Source organism: Oncorhynchus gorbuscha, linkage group LG26 (assembly GCF_021184085.1).
Source record: "Oncorhynchus gorbuscha isolate QuinsamMale2020 ecotype Even-year linkage group LG26, OgorEven_v1.0, whole genome shotgun sequence".
Classification (NCBI taxonomy): domain Eukaryota; kingdom Metazoa; phylum Chordata; class Actinopteri; order Salmoniformes; family Salmonidae; genus Oncorhynchus; species Oncorhynchus gorbuscha.
This window is the reverse complement of record NC_060198.1, coordinates 33,499,272-33,511,663: the sequence shown is the minus strand read 5'-3', so window position 1 is coordinate 33,511,663 and position 12,392 is coordinate 33,499,272. Positions and strand designations below refer to the sequence as shown.

General features: G+C 42.8%; 1 protein-coding gene across 4 annotated transcripts in view; it reads right to left on the bottom strand.

The window, feature by feature from the left end:
- Window positions 1-12,392, bottom strand: part of LOC124015401 (myocardin-related transcription factor A-like) — a 62,671-nt gene that overhangs the window by 49,034 nt on the left and 1,245 nt on the right. For 2 of the 4 annotated variants that reach the window (XM_046330563.1, XM_046330568.1), the window contains exons 2-3: window positions 10,703-10,753; window positions 2,993-3,189 (exon numbers count right to left, since the gene is read on the bottom strand). In XM_046330563.1, the coding sequence (XP_046186519.1) occupies window positions 2,993-3,152 (160 nt within the window). In that variant the 5' untranslated portion in view covers window positions 3,153-3,189; window positions 10,703-10,753. Of the gene's footprint in view, window positions 1-2,992; window positions 3,190-10,702; window positions 10,754-11,588; window positions 11,739-12,392 lie in introns of all 4 variants that reach the window. The other 2 variants (XM_046330564.1, XM_046330566.1) reach the window with 2 other exon arrangements.

Below are 12,392 nucleotides of genomic sequence, written 5' to 3'. Positions count from 1 at the left end.
CCCCCCCACCAAGCCTTCCCCTCGGGCTGACTGTTTTAAATAGTAGGCCAGCTGGCTATGGGGGCTATTTCCAGCTACCCTTCACTGGTGCAGACGGCGGCTCGGGTTACTCACAGATATCCCTGCACACACACAACCTGACTCCACACATATCTTGTGTTAAAGATCTAGAACCTGTTCAATATCCTCAGTGCATTTGAACACATAAAAACCCAAGTTAAAACTGAAAAAGACATTTCGATTACATTAAGAGAACTTCCAAGCTTTGAAAATGAACCTCATCTCCTGAGACATAGGACATGTTGCATACATGCAAATGTCCATTTAATGTGCCACAGTACTTCAGTTCCCTGTCCTTCCTCTAATGCTGTATGGCCAGTTAAAGTGTTTCTGTCAGCCACAAGATGGCAGCGTGTATCATCCCAAACAACACTGATAGTTTTAGTGGTCCACAATGTTCAATCCAGCTGCTGTGTACATCTGGCAGCATGTGTTCAGGGCCAGAGATGGAAGAGCAAGTAGGGGACATAGGACTTCAGGGTGATTAAACTCTTACGAACTCTTCGTGCAGTCATCCTTACTGTCACGTGTGTCACGTCCCTTATTCCTGGTCAATCACATTCACGGTACATGAGGTCAGCTATATGGTTCAGGTGTCAAGGTTTTCCACTAATGTTTCACAGTTAAACACATTTAGACTCATAGCAGTGGACTTTAAATGCCTCTTGATCTCATCTCTCTTTGCTGCCCCTCGTTCATTATCTGTTTCCTCCCTTCCAGTCATCCCCTTCAATTAATCTCTGTTCCTCCTTCTCTCGTTTGACAGCCTTGATATGTGTCAACATATCAAAATATGTACAGATAAGGAATTGAGGATACATCTACGTCGAGAACACAACTGTCGGCTGCAATTATCCAAAAATCCACATGCCAACACCCACAATTATAGAAAAACACACATCAATCCATCGCTTAATTATTCTCTGATACATAAGGCTCCTCGAGCATGAGTGTTTCAGATAAACGCCAGGAAGACATTTGTTTCCAAGGAAACAGACGACTTGGAGGGTTCGGGTTCACGTTTTTTTTTGGGCCTAATGGGAGATCTATCAACGTGCCTGTGAGCAGGGCATTGACCCTGGATACTTCTGTGTGTCGCTCTGAATGTGAGTCTGTTGGATGACTGGTATGATGTAGTTGTTGAGCGGCTTCACTGCAAATATATTGTAGGTTTCGGTTATTCAATAAATAAAAAAATCAACAGACGTCCAGTGTCTGAGAATCAACTCTGTGCTCTGTGTGGAACAGTGTCAGGAGGAAACAAACCATTTTTAAACGTGGAGGAACTAGCTGAACTAGTTCATTAAGAGCACAGATGTCTGCCTCCCATGAGGAGAGGTTTATCTGTGGTGTGCCGTGACCTATTAAACATGACCCAGGCACCACATCACACCTGACTCCCTACAGACACTTCACACTCCTCCCCTCACCTGTCAGAACAGCAGACTAAACGTGCAGAGCATGCTCACTCATAATGGAGCCTATGTGTGCTTGCTTATCGGCAAACGTACACTGACACCCATACACCCCGATTAGCATGCGATCCATTGGTGAACATTCAGTCACAGAGCAAGATGGAGATCAGAGTGGAGTAGAGCACAGTGTCATGGCAGCAGTGTCGAGCCCTGCGGTGTTTTGAATTACAACTGCGGTCTGGGTGTGAGTGCAGTACCTCGACAACCACTACACACTTGATGTCTCAGGCCTCTTCCTTTGCAAGGTGGTTGGACCCGGGCCAACTTTGTCAATAAACAGTCATGTTGAGCTGCCTGCACTTCAGTGAAATATTGGGACAAGTATGTAACCTCTAAAATCCTAAAATAACTTAGCATGTGCAGTGTTGGGGAAGCTACTCTGAAAATATAGTTTACCAAGCTACCAATTACTTCACACTGGAAGAAGATAAGCTACATTAAAGCTACCCCTAAGAAAAATATAGTTTACTGAACTAAAGTTACTTTGAACAAGAGGTTAAGTACATCCAAAGTACTTTGTGATAAATAATAATATCTAAATCTGAAATATCAGATGACAAATTGCAAGAAGTTAACAGAATGTTTTTAGCCTATTAAACACACAAACTGTGTTTCAAGTGAGAATTAGACAGGTCTGATGCCAAAAAATAAAAAGGAAATTGCCCACTTCAGGGTAGCCTAGTGGTTAGAGTATTGGACTAGTAACCGAAAGGTTGCAAGTTCAAATCCCAGAGGGCCTGTAAGTAAGCACTTCACTGTCAGGTCTACCTGTTGTATTCTGCGCATGTGACAAATAAACTTTGATTTGAAGAGGAGAGAGTAGCCCCCACGTTTAAACTTTATTGCCCACACACACACACACACACACACACACACACACACACACACACACACACACACACACACACACGTTCCTATTTTCCTCATGTCTGTAAAAATAATTTCATACACAAGCTCTTCCTCCTCATGACTTAATGAGAGAAGCTCAAGTTCAGCTGGGTTTTATTCCTGCACACCAGCTTCTACTCCTCTTCATCAAGTGCACTTTTTCAAACTGCATTCCAGGTACCCTTTGACCCAGAGTGCACATGGGTAAGATACAACTCTCATCCCCCTCATTGAGCTCTTTCAGCTAGAATTCTAACAAATTTGCCATACAACTCTCCCTCCTTGACCAGAGACCACTGTGGATACTGTGCCAAGTGAGAGGATTTATGAGAGCAAACTGTAACAGTTCTACAGTTCTACCTACATTATACAAGTGTTTACACAACACAGAGCCTCAGACCGAGTAACCTGTCCATACTTCATAGCTGCAGTCTTGGTTTTCATTTATTACAGTTCATAACAGTAGCTTTCTGATGAAAGTCTTCGCGCCATATAGCATCAGTCCACCTGGGTTTTAATCTCATCAGTGGGCTTCATAGCAGTTGCCTGGAATCAGAACGGGCACTCACCGTTTTTCCTGTCTCTCAGGGGCAGCAGGTTGGGGGCGGGCTGCAGCGACAGCTCTTGCAGCTCATTGGTCACTGCCTCGCTATGTGGGCTGGGGGCGGAGTCAGACGATGCAGGAGCCGAACCACTTGGGCCTGGCTCCTCCCCTGCTTGGGCCTCCATGATCGCAGGGGGGACAGAGGGTGGCTGATGGACAGACCTGAGAGAGAAACAAAATAACACATTCATCAAAAATGCCTAGAAGTCTCTCGCCATCTTACTAAACTGGCTAGAACATCCCTCCTTTACTTGTATCCCCAACTGCTTCCTGCCTTACATCACCTGCCTGACACATTCCCAGGGCTCCCCTCCAATTCACTAGCCTGACAGAGTGTATGAGCCCTAATCCAATAGGTTAATGGGTCTAGCTGCAGAACGACCAGCCCATCCCCATGGCAACCCACCATAACAGGCAAGACCGCAGATGAAACACTGGGCCCAGCCAATACTGCGGAGGACCAGCTCCTTGCCATGGCAACGCCTTACATAAACACCACCCAATGCAGAGAAATGTACAAAATCACACGCTAACGGATTCAGAGGAGCAGCCTAAAAACAGACATAGCCTTGGAATGAGCGCTCAACTTGCTACTGATGGGCCACAAAGGTGCTCTTGCAAACCTCCAGCTAATCTGTCACTTAGCAGTGTGTACCGATACGGTCTCCTACACTAAATAGCCATGTGACTTGATGGAATGCAGTCTGTATCCACATGCCATTTTTGCATTAGTCATGTGGTGAGCTTTACTCATAATGCATTCATTGTTAAACTTATTTGCAGTTCTCAGCAGGTAAAACAGCAGCATATCTAAATAGCCATGTTTAACAGAATTTGGTGCAGCAGTTAATTTTGCTGCTGTGCAATCTACTGTAATATAACGCTTTGCATAGTGTTACACTGCCATCCATTGTCTTCTTGTTTAGTGCCTCACCCCATGGTTAAAGGCCTAGTGCAGTCAAAAAGGTGATATCCCTGTGTTTTATATATACACAAAAATATAAAACGCAACATGTAAAGTGTTGGTCCCATGTTTCATGAGCTGAAATAAAAGATCCCAGAAATGTTTCATATGTACAAAAGGTTTATTCCTCTCAAATCCCTGTTCGTGAGCATTTCTCCTTTGCCAAGATAATACATCCACCTGACAGGTGTGGCATATCAAGAAGTTGATTAAACAGCATAATCATTACACAGGTGCACCTTGTGCTGGGGATAATAAAAGGCCACAAAAATGTGCAGCTGTCACAACACAATGCCACAGATGACTCAAGTTGAGGGAGCATGCAATTGGCATGCTGACTGCAGGAATGTCAACCAGAGCTGTTGCCAGAGAATTTAATGTTCATTTCTCTACAAAAAGCCACCTCCAACGTGGTTTTAGAGAATTTGGCAGTACATCCAACAGGCCTCACAACCGCAGATCAAGTGTAACCACGTCAGTCCAGGACCTCCACATCCAGCTTCTTCTCCTGCGGGATTGTCTGAGACCAGCCACCCGGACAGCTGATGAAACTGTGGATTTACACAACCGAAGAATTTCGGCACAAACTGTCTCATGGAAGCTCATCTGCATGCTCGTCGTCCTCACCAGGGTCTTAATCTGACTGCAGTTTGGTGTCGTAAACCCACTTCAATGGGGAAATGCTCACCTTCGATATCCACTGGCACGCTGGAGAAGTATGCTCTTCACAGATGAATCCCGGTTTCAACTATACCGGGCTGCATGGCGTGTGTGTGAGCGGTTTGCTGATGTCAACATTGTGAACATGGTGACGGTGGGGTTATGGTAATGGGCAGGCATAAGCTAAGGTCACAACTGCATTTTATCAATGGCTGTTTGAATGCAATTTAAACGGTTGCGAACAGTGAAAATGTGATGATATTTGGATGAAAGCAGTTAATAGTAGGTTGATCCAATGATGAAAAATGACGAGCTGGTACGTTGACAAAGTTGAACATAGAGTTACCCCCCCTCATGTCAAACACGTGGATCCAGGAGGCAGGATTTACTACCAGCTTTATACAACGTCACGTAAAGCTGGAAATGTCAAACACCTATGGTAGTCTTATAATCCTAACTCATTTAAATATGTAGAACCGGAACAGTCATCACATGAGCGCATCATACGGCTTTGTTTACAAACTGTAACATAGCTGAAGCAGAATGATACATAATCCTTGTCAACTGTGACTTTTAGCAAGCAAGCTACTTACCAGCATGCTGGAAAAAGCACACTGTGTTGTGGCTGGATGCCAGTGTTAATTTACCGTTACACTATTCTCAGAAGAATGAAGACAGCTGACAGCAGTGGTTGCTTTTCATTTCAGGGGGACAGGCTGCACCGAAAATTACAATCAAGGTGCTTTATCAATTGGGGAGAACATTGGATGGGTCTTGCCAGGAAACTAATCCTGAAGACGGCTGCTGTACCATCATGGACAGTGGATCTTACAAGCTCTGACAATAATGTACGTAACAGAGGTTGAGGGGCAATCGTGATGATTAAGGGGGGGGGTATTATTTTCCATCTCCTTTTTATCTTTCCACTCACGGAGCTGTAATAAGACACTGGAGAAACTCCAACATCTACTCTGTCTGCACTGTTCCCAGGCAACCACCGCAGCAGGAATGCTGTGATACTAGGAAGGGGGATGTGCCGTAGGAAGGGGGATGTGCCGTAAGAAGGGGGATGTGCCGTAGGAAGGGGATGTGCCGTAGGAAGAGGGATGTGCCGTAGGAAGGGGGATGTGCCGTAGGAAGGGGGATGTGCTGTGAAGCCACACCCAACATACTGTAAGTCATAGTTATTCATTTCAAATATAGAGCATTTCAGGCACACAAAAATTCCAAATACAAACATTGAAAAGTTTCACTACAAAGTGCACGGCCAAACCCGTCAGCCCGGTCAAATGACTTCTAACCATTTATTTCTCATGAGTGTTCATGTTGATCAATATTTCAGCTATACTGGCCTATTGCAAATAATCAAATCTGATCAATACATACAATTCATATCCTTTATAATGCTAATGCAAGGGCACCAATAAATTGTACAGTATACTTATTGTATGCTGTTTTCATGTACATTCCCCTTATGTCTAAGGTGACTCAGGCTTGACTAATTCTGGTGAAGAAGCATATCAGTGAACTGTAATCTGTAATTAGTTACAAAACATGTGGTCCATTGTTTACCTGGTCATCAATAACTTGTGGCCCATTGTTTACCTTGTTACCTGGCAATGTACACAAGGATGTTTGAAAGAGCTGTCAGTCAATGAGAACACATGAAAGTAAACTCCCCGCCCACTCAGCCAGTTCTTTCGGGCTTACTGATCGTTATAGATGAGAGAAGGGAAAATGTATTAAATTCTGAGCATGTTTTAGTCATAAAAAGGCTATTTTTACTTGGGAAATAGGATGACTGTGCGGGACCTTTAAATCAACATGGCAGTAACCTGAGCCCGATGGGCGGATTAACACAGCTGCCCTCTGTGAACCAAAATCACAACAATAGCTTCCTGCCACTCGAGCAATGTTCCAGAGGCTTCCACCCTTACAATCTAGCTACAACTGTTGGAACACATACAAAAACATATTATGCTGTCAGGACAAGCGAACGCCACCACTCCACACTTTTCAAGCTGAAGGAGAGGGAAGCATTGCATGGGAAGCCTGGGTTCACACAACCTTTGAACTCCACTGGTCTTGACTGGTGACCTTCCCCAAGACTTTTCAATCCTTCAAGAAAACAGGTTATATTCAAACCGGGCTCTTTTTAAAACAGGTTCATAATATACTATGTAATTTTCCATGGCAACCCATCCCCTTTCGTCAAACCTGTTCCGCTGCCCTCATCCACCTCTTGCCGTAGATAGATGTAGGCCTAGGCTGTGCACTGAAAGGGTGCTGCTTATTAGTAGTGAGCAGAAAATGAGTTACCCATCTTTAACAAACTGTCACACTTTTGGTTCAAATTAAACAAGAGTGCTTTCATCAAATACACTTATGATAATTCAGTTCTACCAAAACCATCAAGCCAGTACATAATTAAATGGAAATAGTTTCGCTAATATTTAACTAAGCCAAAAGATGCCGCAGGGACTGTCCAGAAAGCTCTAGTGAAAGTGACATGGTAACCTGAAGGGTTGTTGTGAACTTGTGATAGATACAATGATACCCGATAACAGAAGACAACAGAACGATAGCTAGAAGAGCCATAAGAATGATAAGACACTGGACTGTTGTCCAGGTAAACCATGTTGACTTGACAACCAGTTGGGAAACAGTCAGTCATACCAGAGAGGAAGTCCTGAGACAAAACAGCTGACAGAAATGTTTAAACAAACCCAGATTTATTCAAAACAACATACCCAGAGATCCTATAGACACACTTTAATCCTGTACTTTCAGAGACCCGTTTTAATTATTATAAATGATCTTGATCATGTGCAGTTGGAGAGTTTTTTTACTTTCCCTGAGAATGACAGCATGCCACACCTGTAGCATGTGCTGAGCACTAACAGAATGTATCACCGTGTTGTACAATGAGTTACAGCATCCCTCAACAGGACCACATGTGACTTATTTCATCATTTCAAGATATTAGTCTAGCTATGTGTTATTGTGCTTCTGTATCATGTTCATATAATTTCTCCCAATATTTACCCAACTTTGGAGTCTTTCACCTGGAACCCAGGTAAATCCCTTCATTTGATAGACACTGATCTCAAGACCCAGAGCATTGAGCTTACACTGTAATGCTCTCCTGTTATCAGAACTCTCGCCATCTGAACACTTTTTAATACCTGGGATTCTGGCTTTGGTCTTAAATGGTATAGACCTACAGTAGTATATCCCCTGCCAGGTTAATACTCAGTAGCCTAATGTTTATTCTAGCATTAAGATCTTTAGATTGTTTCTTGAGTTGTAAAGCAACTGCAAAAGACAGAGCTTATCTTTCAAGACCTTTATTACCAATACAACTTTTGGAGATAAAGGCCATCATGTCAGGAGACCGAAACCAACTCCACAAGGGCATCTACCTGACTACCTATGAAATACAAAAACACTATCGCGACGTTGGCCTGGGGGTAGGTTTATGATACCTCTTCCCCCCCTTTTCCTCTCTCTCTACCCTACTGATGTTACATTTGCAAACCCCTTGGTTAACATAGAGATTCTGGGAACATCAGAAGGGGAAATTAACTATATACACTGGTAAATCTGACCAATTGAGCATATGCAGTGGTATGTCTCAGTTGTCATCTGAGACATTCTCATCAATGATAAGATGACCAACTCTACAGTGTAAAGTCTACACATCAGAGTTATCGGATTCACATGGAATTGTTGATCAATTTAAATGTTTGAATATGAAATTATTCGTGATTGGATGAAATGTGATTTTAGCTTCTAAAATGTGAGAATTGGGTTTTCATGAGTGAATTAGGCCCGACTCAGTGGCCCGCCCACGTGAGGAGACAAAGGTTGTAAACTATGAAACACACCACTTTTCTCCCTTCCTATATAAAGCCTTGACGACAATATAACCTCCTGTTCCGAGGATGTGAGGATGACGGTCCGATGTCAGAATGGTTCAGATAATAACTACAGAACGAAACCAACATCAGCGTGAGCTTTGGTTGCGAATGGTATGAACTTTAAACTCTTATTCATTACAGAAGTGATACCTCCTAGCCGTTGAGTTAGCAACAGCAGCTGCAAACGCAGGTTAGGAAGGAACCGACAGAGTATCCCGTCTACCACACAACGACGTTACTACAACGTACCCAATTAACCAGCAGAGAAATTCTTCAAAGGACAAAGGACTCGGTTGGGCAACACGGCCTTCCATCTACCACCAACCTACCGAAGCGCAGTTCAGAGTAAATATTTATTGCATTTTCCTTTTCCAAATGGGCGGTAATTTAGAATGCATAAGATACTGTATTTACGATAGCACAGCTTCTCCCTGTGTCCCTCAGTCTTCCCGCTCTTTCACTCAAACCCAGCCCCTTTTCTTTTGTGTAACTGTTCCGCCCGCAAGGGACGTTTTCCTTTATGACACGATTTGTCATTTTCCTTTATGACGTCATTTGTAATCAAGTTATGATTAATTCTGTGTGATTAGTTAGGTATTTAGTAAATAAATAATTAAACCCAATTTTGTATTGCTGATTCAACTTGTTAGCCAGGGTTTGTGAGGATAACCAAGAATTTACAACTTTCAGATGAGACTGAATTAAGGTGACGATTAATATTGACTGCTTTTGATGTAAAATATTACTAGGTCTTTAAGTGTTTATTCGGAAGATAACAGCTCTACAAATATTATTTCGTGGTGCCCCGACTCTCTAGTTAATTACATTTACATGATTAGCTCAATCAGGTAATATTAATTACGGATAAATTATTTTATAGAATAGCATGGCATATCACTTAATCCGGCATAGCCAAAGACACGACAACACCCAGGCTCTCACTTTCTATTTCAAACAAGCTTCATATTCTGTGAGGAAGTGTAGGGTCAGATTTTTGGTGTGAGAAAAAAAACTGATGTTAAAAGGTGTGCGAATCGGACTGGCACAAAAAGACTAGCCTAACACCACCCAAAGCCTCCATGTCCCCTACTTTACACAACACTGCCTAACTGTGAATCCTCCTATCCCAATTCCTCACCATGGGCAGATTTTTCAACGATTCATTACAGTCGGCACCTAGAGCAAGCTGGACTGAATTTGAAGTGCACGGTCTGAGATTCAATGCCTTAATCATTTCCCCTGCCAAAGCAATGACATCAGAGCCCGGCCTCTTTGCATCCCTCATGTTCAGACAGAAAAGGTCCTGCGTCACCACCACGTGGTCCACACTTATTTTCCTTCACAGTCGAGAAATAATTCAAATCAGGTTTAAGGGTTCACCATTTGTTGTGATGCATGGGACCATTGGGGCAGCATGTAGACAGCATGGCAGTCTAAAGCCCTTCCTCCTAGGCCCCTGTTGGGAGTAGCCGGAGGACTTGCTGTCTCTGATGATGTCACTGGGTCACAATGCCACGGAGTCTGCCCGACATCTTAATTCCACGTGTGTAATCCCTGCCTGATGGTCCAGTTCAAACTGACAGAACTGTCAATCATATCTACAACCAACACACTGATCATTGACATGGCATTAGCAAACCAAAACTAGCCCAGTACATACGTACCAAGTTGTACATAAGTGTGTGTGGAACAGTTACTAATTCAGAAAGTGGGTTCTTATTATTGGCATTAATGTTATTATGGTGCAAACACAGTACAAGGTGTACAGTACAATATATCAAAACTGTTACAAGTTTCAGCCCCAGTAATGAAAATTAGGATTCAAAGAGATTGACACTTCTATGCCAAGATTCAGATTGTATTTCAACTACCTATAATCTTGTTTACTTTGAAGTGAGATATGAACTGAACATGGATGAGCTAAATGAACTAAAGCCATGATTCAAAGAAAGTGGAGATGAAAGATGAAAAACTAGAGGAAAACAAAATAACAAGACCTTCATGGTTGAAGAAAAGGGATTCACAGCACAAGGACAGCAACATGATGATGACAGCAGTAACAGAGCATAACACTTCAACCAATAGGAGTGTGCAATCGTGAGATTACGAGAGGTGTTTGTGCATAGCATACCTGGTCTATTTCCTGTTTAACAAGGTCCTGGGTGTTTCCATTTCAGTGGGGCTGCTCTCATTGTGAAAAAGTGAAAGGAGAAGGGAGGGGTAGTGAGGGTAAAAGAGAGAAAGATACATTTGTTGCAACATGTAAACAGATTACATTTGTTGCAACATGTAAACAGATTACATAAGTATCTTAATCTCTAAACCTTAGATAAGATTTATTTTAGATCCTAGTTCATGTCCAAGGAGCAGGCCAACTGTTTCCAGGTCTCCCATTTACACAAAGCTCAAGCTTGATAGAGATCAGATGCTAGGTAGACCCACCCCACGTAAGTATAATACAGCATTTAGATAATCCACCTGTTCATAGGCACTGACAATAGAAAAAGTAGGCCAAGTGCAGAGGATCAGCCTGAATAGGGTTCTGTGTGCCAAATAAATATTAAGCACTTATGTCATGGCAGGCAAATAAAATCTAGAGATATGATGCAAGGATATGTTTATATTTTTAGCCAAATCGATACAAATCTAAGCCTTGAGAAAGATAAGAGGCAGGATGCGAATCCACAACACTAGCCCGCTCCACTTTTTACAGGCAGTATTAATGCTAATTTATAAACTGGCTGGTTCAAGCCCTGAATGCTGACTGGATGACAGCCGTGGTATATCAGACCGTATACCACGGGTATGACAAAACATGTATTTTTACTTCTCTAATTACATTGGTAACCAGTTTATAATAGCAATAAGGCACCTCAGGGGTTTGTGGTACATGGCCAATATACCACGGCTACGGGCTGTATCCAGGCACTCTGCAATGTGTTGTGCATAAGAACAGCCCTTAGCTGTGGTATATTGGCCATATACCACACCCCCCCGTGCCTTATTACTTAACTAACCCAGTTCAGTTGAGAAGGGTGAAATTTCATTCTGCAATTCCTGCATATGGGCATTCCTGCATCTGCAGGAGGTGGCAGCGCTCCAGTACAGTAGTTGGCGTTAATGCACAATAACGTTGGACGCTCGCCTCCGTCCTCCCAACGAAGGGGCTGGGGCGACAACAGTAATAATACTGGTAAACAGTGTAAACAGTGCATCAAACTGGTCGACTCTGATCTTCAGTGCGTAAAAAAATAAACGTTTTGCAGGCCATCTAATAATTTAGGTAAAAATGTATTGGACGTGCATTTCACATTATGGTAGCCTACCCTTTTGGCTTTACATTGACGATTCACTTTTATTTTTTCATGGTTCTAGGTCAATTTAAGTATTTTGAACGAAGAGCCATTTGGGGGCCAAATGAGCCGGCTCTTTTACATGAACCGATCTCAATGCCCATCACTACTCAACACCACGCAGAATATGTGATTAGCTAGAAGGAGCTGCGCGGCCACATACAAGTTCAAATCAGACATTCACGCTTGCCATAGAGTTGAAATATTTATACTTTGCTCGCTACACATCTACCTCTAGTGCACCTGCGGTTTCGACCTCAATGCTCAACTATGAAAAACCAACTCCCCTTTACTTGTTGCATCCTCTATAACCACTGTGATCATTTGACCGTGCTGGTCATATAGCTATGCAAATCTTGAAAAACGATAAGGCCAGATGTCAAAGTGTCTTACCTAGCAAGTCACGTTAGCAGCGGTGAGTGTTTAGGCTACCATTGTGATTGACAACTAGATAGATAGTGTGCAGTT